The following is a 15,038-nucleotide window of genomic DNA, read 5'->3' as shown; positions in this document are numbered from 1 at the left end:
CTGTTTCCTCATCTCTTAAAGGAGGGGAATGACAGAACCCAGCTAAGTACCGTGAGGCTGAAATGGGTTGTTATGAGTAAAGGATTTAGGACACTTAGTGCACCGCTTGGAGCTCGGCGCCCGGCATGTAGTTCCCATTTAATCAAGATTGTTTTCTGTCTCTCTTACCAAAAATTCGTCCTCAGGATGCACAAAATTCACTTTCAAAGGAAAAGAACCTCAGCTTACCTTTCTTCCTGACTTCAACATTGCATTGCTCAGTTGGTTCAACAAAAGAAGCTGAAAATCTTAAGAAAAACAAACTTATTTTTTTCCCCGAGAAAGCGAAGAGAAAGGTGAAAACAAATTCTCAAGCCCAGGGCCCTTGGAGGTTCAGCCTTTCGAAGACCACACAGTGCTCGCTTCTAAATAGAATATTAAAACAAGCAAGAGCAATTTTCTCCTTTCGTCTTCCCTTATTGCCTAATTTTCCTCCCGCACCATTTGCATAATGGATAAAAAGGCATCCATTATGCAAATGAATGATAGGGTGGTGAGGTTGTGGAAGACACAAACCTCGCTGTGGATGGAGAGAGGCCTCCACAAGGCCCTCTGTCGTCTGCATTCCAGCACACGGCCTCACTGGCCGGGTTTCCAAAGGATAGAGGAGAATTGTGAAGATTATAGATCATTAATTTCTACTTGGTTTATTACAAAGGCAGCACCACAGATGCTTTCCAGAACATTTGTACCAAATACGGATATTCAATATTGTGGTATGTAAAACAAACTTTACAGTAAACATTTTGTTTCAGATGGGAAAAACGAGTACTCTCTAGGACTCACAATTTTAAGCATGTTCTTTGCTTTGCAAGCGAAAGATTCCCCTTGCAAAGTAGTAAAAGCCTCTGTTCTTCTATCTGGAGAATTAACCTATATAACAGGTGCTCAGAGCAGTCTCAAAACATATGCATACATTCAACAGGAATGAAAATTTGTTTTAAGTACCAAAATGTTAGTGGATTTTCAAAAGCTTCATGCTGTTAAACGGACCTAAATTTATCTCTAAGAGTTATCACCAAAAACTGACATTTCTCTTAGAGATGTAAATTCACTGAAACTGTAGAAGAATGTTTATTTTTCTCCCAATGCCTTCAAAACAAAAATAAAGAATTCTGAACAAAACTACCAGGTGGGTTGTTCTCGCTTGAATAAATGAGGAGGACAAAATTAAGAAATTAACTTCGGGGCGCCTGGGTGGCTCAGTCGGTTGGGCGTCCGACTTCAGCTCAGGTCACGATCTCGCGGTCCGTGAGTTCGAGCCCCGCATCGGGCTCTGGGCTGATGGCTCAGAGCCTGGAGCCTACTTCCGATTCTGTGTCTCCCTCTCTCTCTGCCCCTCCCCCATTCATGCTCTGTCTCTCTCTGTCTCAAAAATAAATAAAATGTTAAAAAAAATTTTTTTTGAAAAAAAAAAAAAAAAAAAAAAAAAAAAGAAATGAACTTCAAACGTTTCCTCCAAACTCTGAGATACATCATTTGGGGAGAAAAAGAAGGTGGCTGAAACAGAAAGTGACCTTTGTTTCTAGTCCAAATTCCTTGATAAACCTTAGCTTTTGCCAAATGACACTCTTCAGGGACATTTTCTTAAAGTGATCCTCATAGGCTACAGATAAGCCACATCACTTACAGACCAGCCTGTCCTGTAGGATACTTCGAGAGGATGCGGTTCAGATTCGCCCGCAATGCAAGCAAAAACCGCATCCACTTGTCTGAGCATCGACTACAAAGAGCTATGTGAAAATAATTTAAAGAAAAGACAGACCAGATTTTTAAAGAAAGATACTAAGAGGATACGTCATATTGTAGAAGCAACTCATAATCAGCAAGCTGATGTATTTCAATCAGGTGAAAAACATACTAGTGAAAATGTACATACCTAATTTTAGAGCAGAAGGGGTTACTTCGATCTCCCCACCAATTGGTTTAAATGCAGCCAACTGGGCAGCCACTTCCGTCTCAAAGGCATCTGGGGTCTGCTGACCTGTAAGGTTTCCACTAGGGCTCTCAATCTTGTGGAGTGGTTCTTGTTCATCAAACACAGCAATCAGCTACAAACAAATCCAACAACACTCATTACTTGGTATGACATGCATCATCACACAACACTGTATCTTGCTGATTGTGATCTTTATTTGATTTTAAAGAAAATGGCCTCTGACAACGTCAAACTTGAATGTTACTGCCCCACAACTCTCCACTCAATAGGTCTAAAAGCATTGTAGCCAGGAATTAATTGTTTGCCGATTCTTGAAATAAAGAACCAATTTTGGCTCTTTCGAAATAAGGAAATGGCTGCCCCTTCCCCTTGCCACCTTCACCAATATTCCTAAAAGGACTTCAGTAGTTTTAAGAGTGTTTCCAGAAATAAAAAGTCGAAGATGCAGAAGCTGAGGATAGGTCTACTTGAAAAAAGAGGACATTCAAGGCTCGGAGAGCTGAGATATTATAAAATCCATAATTACAGCTGCCCTCTTAGACACGATCACAACAAATGAATGTGTATATTTCCATACAGTGTGTTCATTTTGTGCACATAGATATCATCCCCTTTTTATACATCCCTTTAATTCTGTTCTCTTCCTTCATGACACTGTGCTGACTGGTTCAGTCCAATGAACGCCAAGTCCAAAGAGACTAAGCGTCAGCACTTTCAACCAAATTATTACTATCTTCATTTCAATTTCATTTCATAGGAGAACTATGTTTCTTAATATAGAACTATTAACATAGAACTATTAATATAAAACATTTAATTGTCCATTCCAAGTCATTTTTCATAAAGGGCAAAATAAAATAAAATATTCCAGTAATTGCCCAAGCACTGCTGTATCAACAGTGAGGACAGCCCTGCTCAAACTGTATTTTTGGCCAGCAGACAGCACCTCCACGGAGGACCTTCACAAGCGTCTCATCAAGTGCCGTGGAAAAGTCCAAATGTGTGTGCAGTAGGCAGCGAGAGGATGCTACTGTCAACCCAGGAAAGAGCAGTGTGGGCAACTTTGAAATCTGCTAGTAAATCTTTAGATATTTTTCATTCATTACATAAAACAAACCTACTTATGATTCAAGCATTTATTTAGGAAAGGCACAGAAAGCCCCATTCATAAGGGAATCTCGTTGGCAATAGTATTAATAACACAAATGCAGGAGTAATCAATCAAAACATCATAAATTCCAAGTTGAATCTTTCAAAAGAAATGAATACAATTAGGGATATGCAAATTGACTACTCAGAAATAATTTTCATAATTGACTACTCATTTCCAGTATGGAGACTTCTTTAATTGGAAAATCCAACAATCCTCTTACCACAGGAAAGAAATGCTACTCCCAAGGCGTTATTTTTAATTCTTGAAATTGAGCACATACATTTTCTATTTTTAATTGGTAGTAATGATGAACTGATTTGAGAGAAGACTTAAATGGATTAATAACGAAAGATTATTCTAGTATAAAAATAATCAGTAGAACTGTATCTTTCTAATCATCTGGTCAAAGTGAAGAGTTTAAAACTTTAAATCTTGAAAAGGAAAATAAAATCAGTTTTTAAAATGTGCTAGAAGTGTAATTTTCATCACTATTTTTGTGACATAATTATAATTTCAGTTTTGCATATTGGTGAATTCTAACACATTTTAGTAACATTTATTTTAATTGCCAATCGGCAAGATGAAGCGGCTTATTATGTGGGTTCTATGAACAATTTTGTGTTAGTGAAGAGTAATACCTTACTCTTCCCTCTTCCTACATCCTTAACTGCTAGTAAATGCAGTGCGCCTTCCATATTGGGGAAAAGAGAAAAAAACTGAGTATCAGTTTGGAGCATAATACACAATCTTAAAACTGATAACTCATCAACTATGCCATTATCTATGTTTATTATGTAACCTTTCCTCCCCAAGATACTCTCCTGTTTTCCATACTATTATATCCATACAAGTTTACAGCAGATGTAACAACAATGATACGCCTACTTATCAAATGAGAGAACATAATAGTTCGGAGATTTTGTTTCCCAAAGGGAGAGGCAAAACAGTAATTGGTACTAGAATCTAGTCTTTTTCATTTCTAACTCAGGGTTTCAGACCACACTGTGACTGTTTTCCAACAAGAGAGCTGTAAAAAGAGAGGATATCTTGTAAAATATTTGTGGTTTGTCCACTAGGATGCTATATCCTAAAGAATACGATCAAGAATGGAGAGAAAAGGCAATAGTCGTCACAAAGATGATGATAATAAGAAGTGGAGTATTCCCAAATCTCACAGTCCGTCTCCCAGTCCCACAATTGACAGGCATTATCTTCACAATGTCTACCCTAGATGTACAGATGGATGAATGAATGAGACGGTCTCTCTTCCTGGAAAGAAGAGGTTTGGTTCCTGAATCGGTGGTGCCCAAACAAAGTCTTTGGCTTCATTGGTGCTGGCTGATAAGAAACTCGACATGCGGTCTGCATTTCAACATCTACAATATGCACACTTGTTTCAAAACTGACAATTTCTTTAAATCGTACATTGTAGGTGCTTATTAGCTACATTACTTGCTTCATCAGAACACCTCCATTATCAGGTAACAGAGTTCCCAGCAGACGGTGTTACAGAGATGCATTAATTAACATAAATCATGGTTCTGGCTCCTCAACAGAGGCATGCTGATTTCCAACATGATAGAAAAAGAAGTTGGACAGGAAAGAAGAAATTCTATTTAACTTTTTTTCTGTTGTTAAGGTTTCACCTAGACTAAACTTCTATGGCATGTGGAAGATTTTTCACTGACATCTTTGGGACTATAGTAACCTAAACATTATGCAAAATGCAAACAGGTAATATTTCATTTGGATGCCTTTCTCTTCTGCTGCCCTATCCATCTTCTGGCAACCCTTCTGTTCTCCTTCTGCAATGCTTGTATTCTCACGTCACCCAGCACAACACCAACATTTCCCAAAGACCCCATAATCCAAACTCTTTTCAGAGTCATTATTTCTAATCAAAACTCCTGTCCTCACAGATCTCTGTCAGTATTTTGGCATCTCATCCCCAGATGTACACAGGAAGGTTGGTCCACAAATATACTATTCATTCTCCCACCCCAAACAAAAAGAAAAACCAACAACAGAAAGGTTTAAGAAACCTTCTCAGGACCCATTTACCCCTGTAGATAATACCCTATTTCTCTACTTTCCTTAAAAGCAAAATCTGAAAATGTCTGTCTACAGAGCAGTTTCCAATCTCTACAAGAGCAGTTTCCAAAGGACTCCTGTTCTTTGCTGAGACCACACTTGTCAGGCTCTTGCCCCTCCATTCCATGGAAACTGCTCTTATGAAGGTCAAAACCAATCTTTAGATAACTAAATCCCAAGCCACTTATCTGGCTTGATTTTAGGACACAGTTCAACATGCCTCTTAAATTGTTTTGTTGACTTGTCTTCCTGGATATCTCTTGTGACCATCCGTTAAATTTCCTTTTACTTATTCCTCCTCATCTCTAAAAATGTGACAGAGAACACATCTAAGTCATTTTGGACATCTCATTTGTCTCATGGCATAGATGTAAGTATATGCTCATAAATTCCAAATTTAAACCTCTAACCCAGAGCTTCTTCTCGAACTCCAGGCTTACATGGTCCATCACCTAACATAACATGTGAAAAACTGAAAAAATGATCTTCCGAAGCTCTTCTCACAATCTTTTTACATTCAAATTACTGGCAGTCCATCCGTCCAACTGCTCAGGAGAAAAATCTCATATTCACCCTTGATGCCTTTTTCCACCCCTCCCTTCTTCTCTCATACACCCCACACACATCCAGTTTGTGAACAAATCTCAAAATATAATCAGAGTTTACCTGCTTCTCACCCCTCTACTCTCGTCACTTTGGGCCCAGCTACCACAGTCTCTCCCATGGATCACTGCAATAATTTCCTGTGTGGTCTTATTTCTACCCATGCTCCCTTCTAATCCATTCTCAATACAGCAGCCAGAGTGATCCTACTAAAACACAAGATGGGTCATGTGTCTCCTTTGGTCAGTCACCTTCCCATGTCACAGTGAAGCTCAAGTCCTTGCAATGGACTATCTGGTCGTAAACTCCTTGGGACATATCTGACCACATGTTCTGAGTGCGTTCTCCCTTGCTCTCAGGAGTCTATCCATCTATGATTTCTTCTTTGTTCCTGACTCAGCGTCTTTGTATTTGCTGTTCTCTCTGTCTGAAATAGTCTTCCCCAGACACCTACATGGTTTGTTCCTCTGTCCTTCCAATCCTTACTCAAATGCCAGGCTTTTGCTGACCACACGATCTTAATTGCAACATCACAGCCACTTTCTATCCTCCCTTCTTTTTTCTTTATCGCATTTATCGCCCTCTCAATGTTTCATTTTTTAGTTGTCTTATTTATTGTCTGTTTTTTCTCACTGTGCTAGAATATAAGCTCCAAGGAAACAGTGATTTTTGTTTTTTCTGTTGTATCCCCATCGCCTAGATTGGTGAGTATACACAATAGGCACTGAACATATGTTTGTTGGAATAAAATGACTAAAAGAAAGCAAGAACAGATACTAAAACCTAACAGAGCAAGTAAAAGATACCTAGATTTTTTCACGTGTTTTTAGAATAAACATCCAAATTACTATTTTTTTAGAAATGAATGCATATAAACAACCTATACATACCCATAAGACCCTCGAAGCATCATCATCATTATTACCGTTGTTCTGGTTTTGTTATTATGGGTGGTGGGGGAGAGAAATTCCTACTTTTCTATTCAACACGAAGAGAAATTGCTTCTGCCACGTCAGGCTCCAAAAAGAGAGATTATGTGTGTTCTCTTTCTTTTTCAGGCTCAATTTTGAAAGGGAGAATCTGCTTATTTGGTCTCTGAAGGAGTACAAGTGGTACACCAGGGGTGGAGAGCACATGGAGAGGGAGGCAGAGTCAGCGGTGTAGTCTGAGATGGCATTCCATAAGCTCACGATTCAAGTGTGCAGCCTATACAAATTCAGGTCTTCCATTTCACGTTCTACCAGCTTTCTGTGATTGTTTTAATAAGACACTATTTTCTCTTTAATGTGCCAGTAAAATTAAGGCACTGGGAGAATGTACAATGTTTATCTTACATGTTTTCTACCTCTGTTTGAGAGGTCAAGGTGGAGTGCAATTCTCAGGAGCACACCTAACTTCTAAATAGGACTTAAGAAAACATGTAAAAATAAACACACTAATGTAGCATGTAAAATGATATTCAATAATTCGATCTCAGTTGTCCATGCTGATGGTGCTCCCAGTTCAAAGGTTAGGCACTGGCTTTGGTAACTGCAAGCATCCCCTGGCCACCCTGGAAGGCCTATGGGAAGAACATCTGAAATTGGGATTCTCCTAGCAAAATGATCACCCATAAAACTTCACTTTAGAGAATATTTCCATCTTTTTCTCATACCTTGTGTAGATCAAAATAATGAAAAAGTCAACAACAACAACAAATTCAAAGATGAAAAGAAATGGAAGAATTTTGGGTAATTTACAATTATCTGTGAAACCTGAATAATAGACTTGATCAAAAGAGTCATGTGTTCTCTGCAATTTCACACCATCAATATCACTTCGAGAACTCAGACCTGTTTGTATAATTAAACAGTAAGACTATTATGATCAATATCACTAGTAAAGGGCTGTGTGTTTGCGTGTGTGCGTGTGTGTGGGGAGTGTGTGAGTCACGTGGAGGTAGAATGTTAAGTTCCTTGATAATATCCCTAGCATGCCTAAACACTTCAGCACAGAGCCTGGTACACAATGGAAGGTTAAATGTTAATTCCTTTTCCTACCATAGCTAACATTCTCTGGCTTCCAGACTAAATCCCACTTGACTTGTTTATCCATATTCTGCTTTTACTTTGTTGATTCTCTTTAATCTCTTCATCACAGGATTGACAGAGGAACAGAGAAAATACCAAGATCAAACACATCAAATAGGTAATTTTTGTTTTTCTTTTTTGTCTTCCTCTTCATCACACAACCCGTAGACACGCTTTACCACTCTCCCCACCCTGCAAAACATGGGTTGTGCTGTTTCCACCTCAGTTTGAAGCAATATACCAATGCCTTTAGCTTCTCCAGTCACAAGTAAATATTTTCATAATAAATGCCACCAAGGGTATTTATTGCAGTGTCCCTCAATATTCATGATGTGGCTTGCTCTGTTATCAAACTATAGCATTCTGTCACTTTTTAGAGCCTGAGTTTTTATAATCGAATGCTATTATCTTTAGCCTATAGAAAAAATCAAAAAGAATCATCCAAATGCCCATAGAACATGATTTATAAAAGTACATTTTTTGTATTAGTAATTACAGTTAGGAAATGTGGCTCTATTTTAATTACACGTCAAGTACACTCACGTACTACTAAGAAAAACTTATTTGCCATATTGAGTTCTTTGGGTTCAACTCTTGAATTTAACAACACACTGCTATTTTTACCGTTTCATACCTATTCCATATGACCGACAACTATCAAGTAAAATTCAAAGACAAAGGAAAAAAAAAACAGGATCCTACAAAACAAAATTAGAATCATTTGTCTCAAATCTTAATAAACACAATTAAATCTAAGTAAGACTGTGAAATTACAACCATTTCACAAGTACAGGAAAACACATTATCACCTTTGGGAAGAGAGTGAAACATGGAAGAATTTCATTTAAATGTATACATATCTGCTTGTAACTAAATAACAATGGGCTATGTGACTTACTTTTATGCCACTTTAAACAAAGGTTTGAAAACAGGTGATCTTCCTTCATAGGATTTTGACAGCTAGCTAAAAGCATTTAATCCAGATTTTTAAAATGAGCATGCTCAAATTTGCATCCTCATCAGATGCAAGCATCAGATCAAGTATCCTCAGAGCAAGTATGCAACAGCTCTGATTCTCAGAAAGTTCAATCGACATTCAATAAATGAGATAAAACCAATTTTCATTTCCTCTCCAAACTGAAAAATCTGTAATAGGGACCTTTACAAACTTTACAGCTTTAAGCTTCATGCTAAAGAAAATAACATAATTTATTCAACTGTACTAAGAATCCTATTTATTCTTATCACATTTTCAAAAGGCAGCTGCCTACACTGCTGGTAATAACAAAAAGCATGCCTATTAAAAAAACACCGATACTTTGGCCAAAACTGCATTTACCTTTAATTATGCAGCAGCTCACTAAGAAGTCAGGTATACAATAAATACATTTATACTGAATCGTATTTTTCCTGTGACTGACTCAAGTTTGAGAGCCTTATTTTTATTTGTTTATTTTTGTTACATTCATTCTTCACTTTCCTGCGTGGTAACAACTCACCATTTATGAAACAACCTTCAAAACCGACACCTAACATACACAAGGAAAGCCTGAAGACACTTTCCTCTGTGCCCTTGACCATCCATAGCAGTGGTCGGGCAAAGGGCTCCATGGAGATCAGGTGGTAGCCACCAAGCTCTAATCCTAAAGGGCCCTGTGGGACAGCTACGGACAAAGCAAACGCGTAAAGAAGCAGGAAGAAGTTTCAAGCATTCTGAGGTAACACAAATGTCAGAAATTAAAAAAAAAAAACCAGCATCTCTGGCTTTGTCAGTAATAGTATTTCCACTGTCTCTAAATTACACACACTAAAAATAACCAACACAAAAGAAAGTGGAAGATCCTTGGGTTAAACTGGTTGAGAAAACTCAAAAATGATGCCAATTCGCTGAGTGGCTTTGCTTGCCATTTACTCTGTATATCACGGAGGTTCCTCAATTTTATCCAATCCCAAGGGCTTTGAAGGTCTTGGGAGAGTGTGCGTTAGTGTAAATGAAGACAATGTTTTAAAATGCAGGGATACACATACACACAAATGACTTCTTCTTCAAATCACTCTCAACTAAATAACACACATCTAACCTGCATTTCTGAAAGAATATTCTTTTCTAAGGAAGCGTACCCGACACAAGAAAACATAAAATAGCACGCGGAAAAATATTTTGTAAATGACAAAGCAGACATACCTTTAAAATGTTGTAACTTTCACGTTAGTACTATTTTACTAGCTCAGATTTTTTCTCCTTACTTCCCTACAGCTTCTATGCTCTACCCTAAACCAAAGCTGGAACGCCTCAGAAACACCTTTTTGGTAATTTCTTGGCCAAGGTCCAGCGCTGCCACAGTCATCCATAGATATGTCAACAGACCCTTGAAGGCAGTAACTTACTGGAATCTAAGGCTGATTTCTCTCTGCAGGGATTATTCATCACAATAAAATGCCTCAATGCATCTCCAGGTCCTTACGTCTCCACTGCAAAGGCCTCAATTTGCTTCTGGCTTCTAGTCCAGCCCCCGGATGTTTACCCACAACACTACTGCTGAAATGGGCTTTCCATCATACAAAGTGGCATGGTCTTGCTCCAAGTTAAAATTCTTTATATTCTCATAGTTTCCAAGATGTAGTTCAAGGCCTTCTACTGGGTTCTATGTTGTTCCCACAATACTGTCCATGTCTCTATCATTACCAGTCACACAGCACAACCATCTTGATTTACTTGCCTCTATCACTGTCAGCTACTTGAAACCATGAGTCACATAACTAAAAAATGTATTTACCAAATAATTAGCCAGCCCTCACTATGTGCTGGGCACTGTTCTAAGTACTTACATATCCTATTTCATTTTCATAAGAAAACTTATCAGAAAAACAGTATTATCCCCACGTTACAGATGAGAGAATTCAAGTATAACCTGACCTTGTATTCCAAGCTGCTCATGAGTACTTGCCACATGGAAGGGAGTGAGGGAAATGGTTTACATTCTCTGCTTTACCGGAGAGAAAGGGCAAATGTGGCCATTTGGATGGATGTGGACACCATCTCCCTGAGTCCTTGATTTTTCCATCCAATTGGGAGTAAAGGTAACCTCCCTTATCACGTATGCTCCTACAGAGGGCAAAATAGCTTCTGTCAGCTTTGAGGCTCAATGTAAGATGACATTTTACAATTGTTCCATCTCAAATCCACTTAGTATATTATGATCCCAACCCTGTTTGTTGGTGGACTGCATTTATGTACTTGACTTTCTTCCAGAGGAGACCTTCTGAAATTATAAAACTAATGTGTGTGTTAACATACTTAGTTTTGAAACAAACACAATCGTACGGTGTTCTCTACTACGTCTGACGGTTAGAAGAACCCTGCTTCTTTGTACTAATGACTGCAATCCAGGGTGCGTTGCTTAATTTTGTGGATTAATGAGTAAGCAATCAAATGTGATTTTAAGTCATGAATATAACAAACATACTATTCATTTATTTTGACAAGTATTTTAATTTATGAGACTTGGCTACAAATAGAACAGTCTATTTGGTAAAAGGAAAAAAAAAAGAAACCTTTCTGCTTTTAAGACAACTCAACAGCTCTCAGATAATAAACCTCTGCAGAGAATGATGACAAAGCCACCACCTTCTAAAGACAGATAAAGAACTGATACGTTGATAGAAAAAACAACGAGATCTTACTGGATCATTAAAACGTTCAAGGAGACAATGCTGCGTGCACTTGAGCTGCAGGCATGGTCTTTGGGGCTTGCCAACCACATGGAGGGTTTCTAACTAAAACAGGTCAGTGTTGGCCTGAGGCAGATGTCGCCTAGCCTGTCACCTTGGTAGCCTAAGACACACGTTTCAACAGTTTCACGTATCTCTGAGGTGGCCTCACATTCCAGGCCTGAGGTCCCCCAAGGCCAGACAACGTGGTGAGTGGCCAACGACTACAAGGGAGTTTTCAACTCCCTGAAAATTAGCTGGTGATTAATTGGTACTACATTTCATCAGACTGGTGAGGGAACAGACTCTTTAGCAAAGACACATTTAGCAAATTGGCCCGAGCACCGGCTGATTGACCTCATGACAGGTCTAATGATGGTCTACTTTCTCCAGCATTTGGTGACAGCTGAACAACCGGTGAAGACGATGCAAAGGTCAGCGTGCAGCCTGATTGAGGGATGAGGAAGCACTTCTCTTAAATATTCCATTTAGACTCAGATCTTCCTTGTCATGGGTGACAAGGCTTTGAAGCCGATATCTTAAAAAATTAACACTGCACTTGCAGGTGGGTTTCGCTACTGAACCCCTTCCGTCTGAGTGGTAAAGCTAACCTTTTCCTTTAGCTTCTAATTGCTCTACATCTCCTTAACTAGCGATAATGTGGCTAACCCTGCTGGGATGGGTGTTGACTTTGGGAGCATCTAAATGTCAAGATTTGTAATTATGATTGTGGGTGTATTAAACTCACATAGAATGATGCCTCGCTAATTGGGGCCTGAAGACAAGAAGCCCAGGGTCCTTGTTCCTTGCTCACAATCGCAGGAGGGGTATTACCTCTTCCAGGAGTACCTGTGCTTCAGGTCTTGCCTCTAATTGTAGGAAGAGCATCTTTCAGAGTCAGTTGCAAATTTATATGTTTTGTGCAAAAGGCCTTCTTCCTAAAGCATCTAGAATATATTCTGTCGGCGTGAAAACTAGGATTTGTTTCTAAATTAAAAAAAAAAAATGAAACACACTGAGCATAGTTACAGGAAAAAAAATGGAACACATATTTTGAAATTAGGGCTGGACCCCAAAATTCAGGTTGCTAAGACCATCAGCAATCTTGGGTTTCAAAAGCCAGTGTTTACACTAAACTCTCAAACCCAGTAGCCACTTTTGCACTTTGCTACTCTAGGCTTTTATGTTTCTCAGGTGAAGAGAAGAGACGAGACGAGACGAGACGAGACGAGACGAGACGAGACGAGACGAGACGAGACGAGAGAAAAAAGAAAAAAGAAAAAAGAAAAGAAGAGAAGAGAAAAGAAAAGTGCTTAGGCAAGAAGAGGTAGGACTCGCAATGTCTCCCAGGGGAAAGAAAACTTCAACTTCAAAAGGATGTCATTAGGGATACTTGTGAAAACGCACAGTAGAAAAGAAGACATACAAGATAATCTAAAATCCCAGAAAAGTCCTGTTACAATATCGGTGCCTTTGTCCAGTCTTCTCTTCTGTGGATTCACATATATATCTCAACATTACTTGAACCATACTTCATGACACACAATTTTCTGATACTTTCACTTAGGATTTTCTTGTATACAGTTTTCTCTAATTTTAATCTGCAAAAAATGAAGAAAACTCATGCCTGAATAATATTGCATAACATATTAAGTCATATAAATAATTTAGCCATTCTGCCATTCAGGACACATGAAAATGAAGGTTATCTAGGCAAAGCAGTATAATTTTTTCAACCACTGCCAATTTTACAGACAATATTATATTCTCCTGTTTAAAGGTTAATTATTTGATTACTAGTGATATTGAAAATAATTCTATAAGCCATTTTTATTTCTTCAGTGGATGGTCTGTTCATACCCTTTGCCCTTCTGTTCCATTTTCTTTATCAGCATGTATTAGCTCTTTTCATTTTAAGTATATTGTCTTTTTTTATCTTTGCAAAATGTTTGACAGTTTACTTTTCATTTTTGTTTATGATGCAAAAATTTTCATTGCATGGTACTTCGTTTAAAACCCTCTATTAAATCTTCAAAGGTCCCTTGTAAATAGGTACTCACCTGGAACCAGTAATACTTTATGATGGGCAAGCAGTAAAACAATGTTGGTTTCATTTAATTTACTACTTTGATAGTCCTGTAAGACAGAGCAGGTGGGAAATGTTCTGATTGATGGGCATTTGGTTTTTAAATCATACATACATATTCTAAACAAATGCAGATTGATAAAGCTACTTCAATAAAGCAATCACAAATAAAATTGTAACATTTCACTGATTTCATAATCCGACTAATTCATTAGTTTTTGCAGATTCTTTATGCTGAAATTCCACACAATCCATTATTAAATGGAAAAATATGGTCAGGCAATTTGTTTCAAAAAACTTTCAAGTGCTTGAAGACTTTCAGATTCCCTTATTTCTTTTGCCCCCCAGACAAGACAAACTTTGTTATTTTTCATGTTTCTTCTATATCTCCTACTGTCCTGTCATCAATCACGTTTGTTCTTTCCTGTAAACTCTCCCTGCTCTTCATATTGCCAAGGATTAAAAGGCCCAACTACTGAGAGTGATGGGTAAAAACTGAGAGTGATGGGTATGTGTCTCACCAAAGACTTTTCATTTATTTAACAACATGGTTTTCAGCCAACCTATTGTCCTAACGACTATGAGGTTTCTAGCCACATTTCTCTATCTTACCAAAATGTTTTTTGCTTATATTCCATCCTCCAATCTGCTCTTTCACGTAAATTTCAGAGTTATTGACATTTAGTTCATCCACAACATGTACGTAACATATGGGGCACTTTTTAAAGAATCGGGAAACATGACTTCTTTCAGAGATGTAATCTAGTAAATAAATATGTATTGGTCTGTTTGTAAATACACAAAATCAACTCAAGGAAATACACCCAGGACAACATTTAATTCACTATATAAACAGACTAAAGAAGTGGTTATGTCAACAAGATGAAAGTCAGGAAACTGGTGTTGGAAAGGAATATACTAGCAGTGCCACTCTAAGTTTTACCTTCTGAAGGCACCTTCTGCATTAGTGAGCAAACCTGAAGCCCCATTAATAGGGATATATCCTTACTGTGAAATGAATGATGTCTGGGGATTACAGTGTAGTACCATTAAACTCATTAATCTAGGACCAGGTACCCAACTTGAGGCCCAGTGCAAAATGCAAATGTGGAGCTCTTGTTCAAAAATTAAGAATTGGAAGATGATGTTCAGAGTACTGAACCAAACGTGGGGCTCTAGTGACCATGGGACCCTGAGCAACTGTACAGGTCACATGCCCATGAAGCTGGCCCTGCTTGAATCACGTGACTTTCCAAATGTATTCTGGTTTCATGTTCCCTAAGTAATATGATTGTGTTTTGACTTCTCACATCAATCTCTCAACAGGGAGAAGATATGTTGGCTAGC

The 15,038-nt window shown here is 38.2% G+C and overlaps 1 protein-coding gene across 1 annotated transcript in view; it reads right to left on the bottom strand.

Annotated features, from left to right (window-relative positions):
• Positions 1–15,038, bottom strand: part of PARD3B (par-3 family cell polarity regulator beta) — a 1,003,697-nt gene that overhangs the window by 603,223 nt on the left and 385,436 nt on the right. Inside the window, exon 3 of the mRNA XM_042995147.1 lies at positions 1,919–2,090. Within this exon, the coding sequence (XP_042851081.1) occupies positions 1,919–2,090 (172 nt within the window). The remainder of the gene's footprint in view (positions 1–1,918; positions 2,091–15,038) is intronic.

The sequence above is a fragment of the Panthera tigris genome, chromosome C1 (assembly GCF_018350195.1).
Source record: "Panthera tigris isolate Pti1 chromosome C1, P.tigris_Pti1_mat1.1, whole genome shotgun sequence".
NCBI classification, from domain to species: Eukaryota; Metazoa; Chordata; class Mammalia; order Carnivora; family Felidae; genus Panthera; species Panthera tigris.
This window is presented reverse-complemented; position numbering and strand designations above follow the sequence as displayed.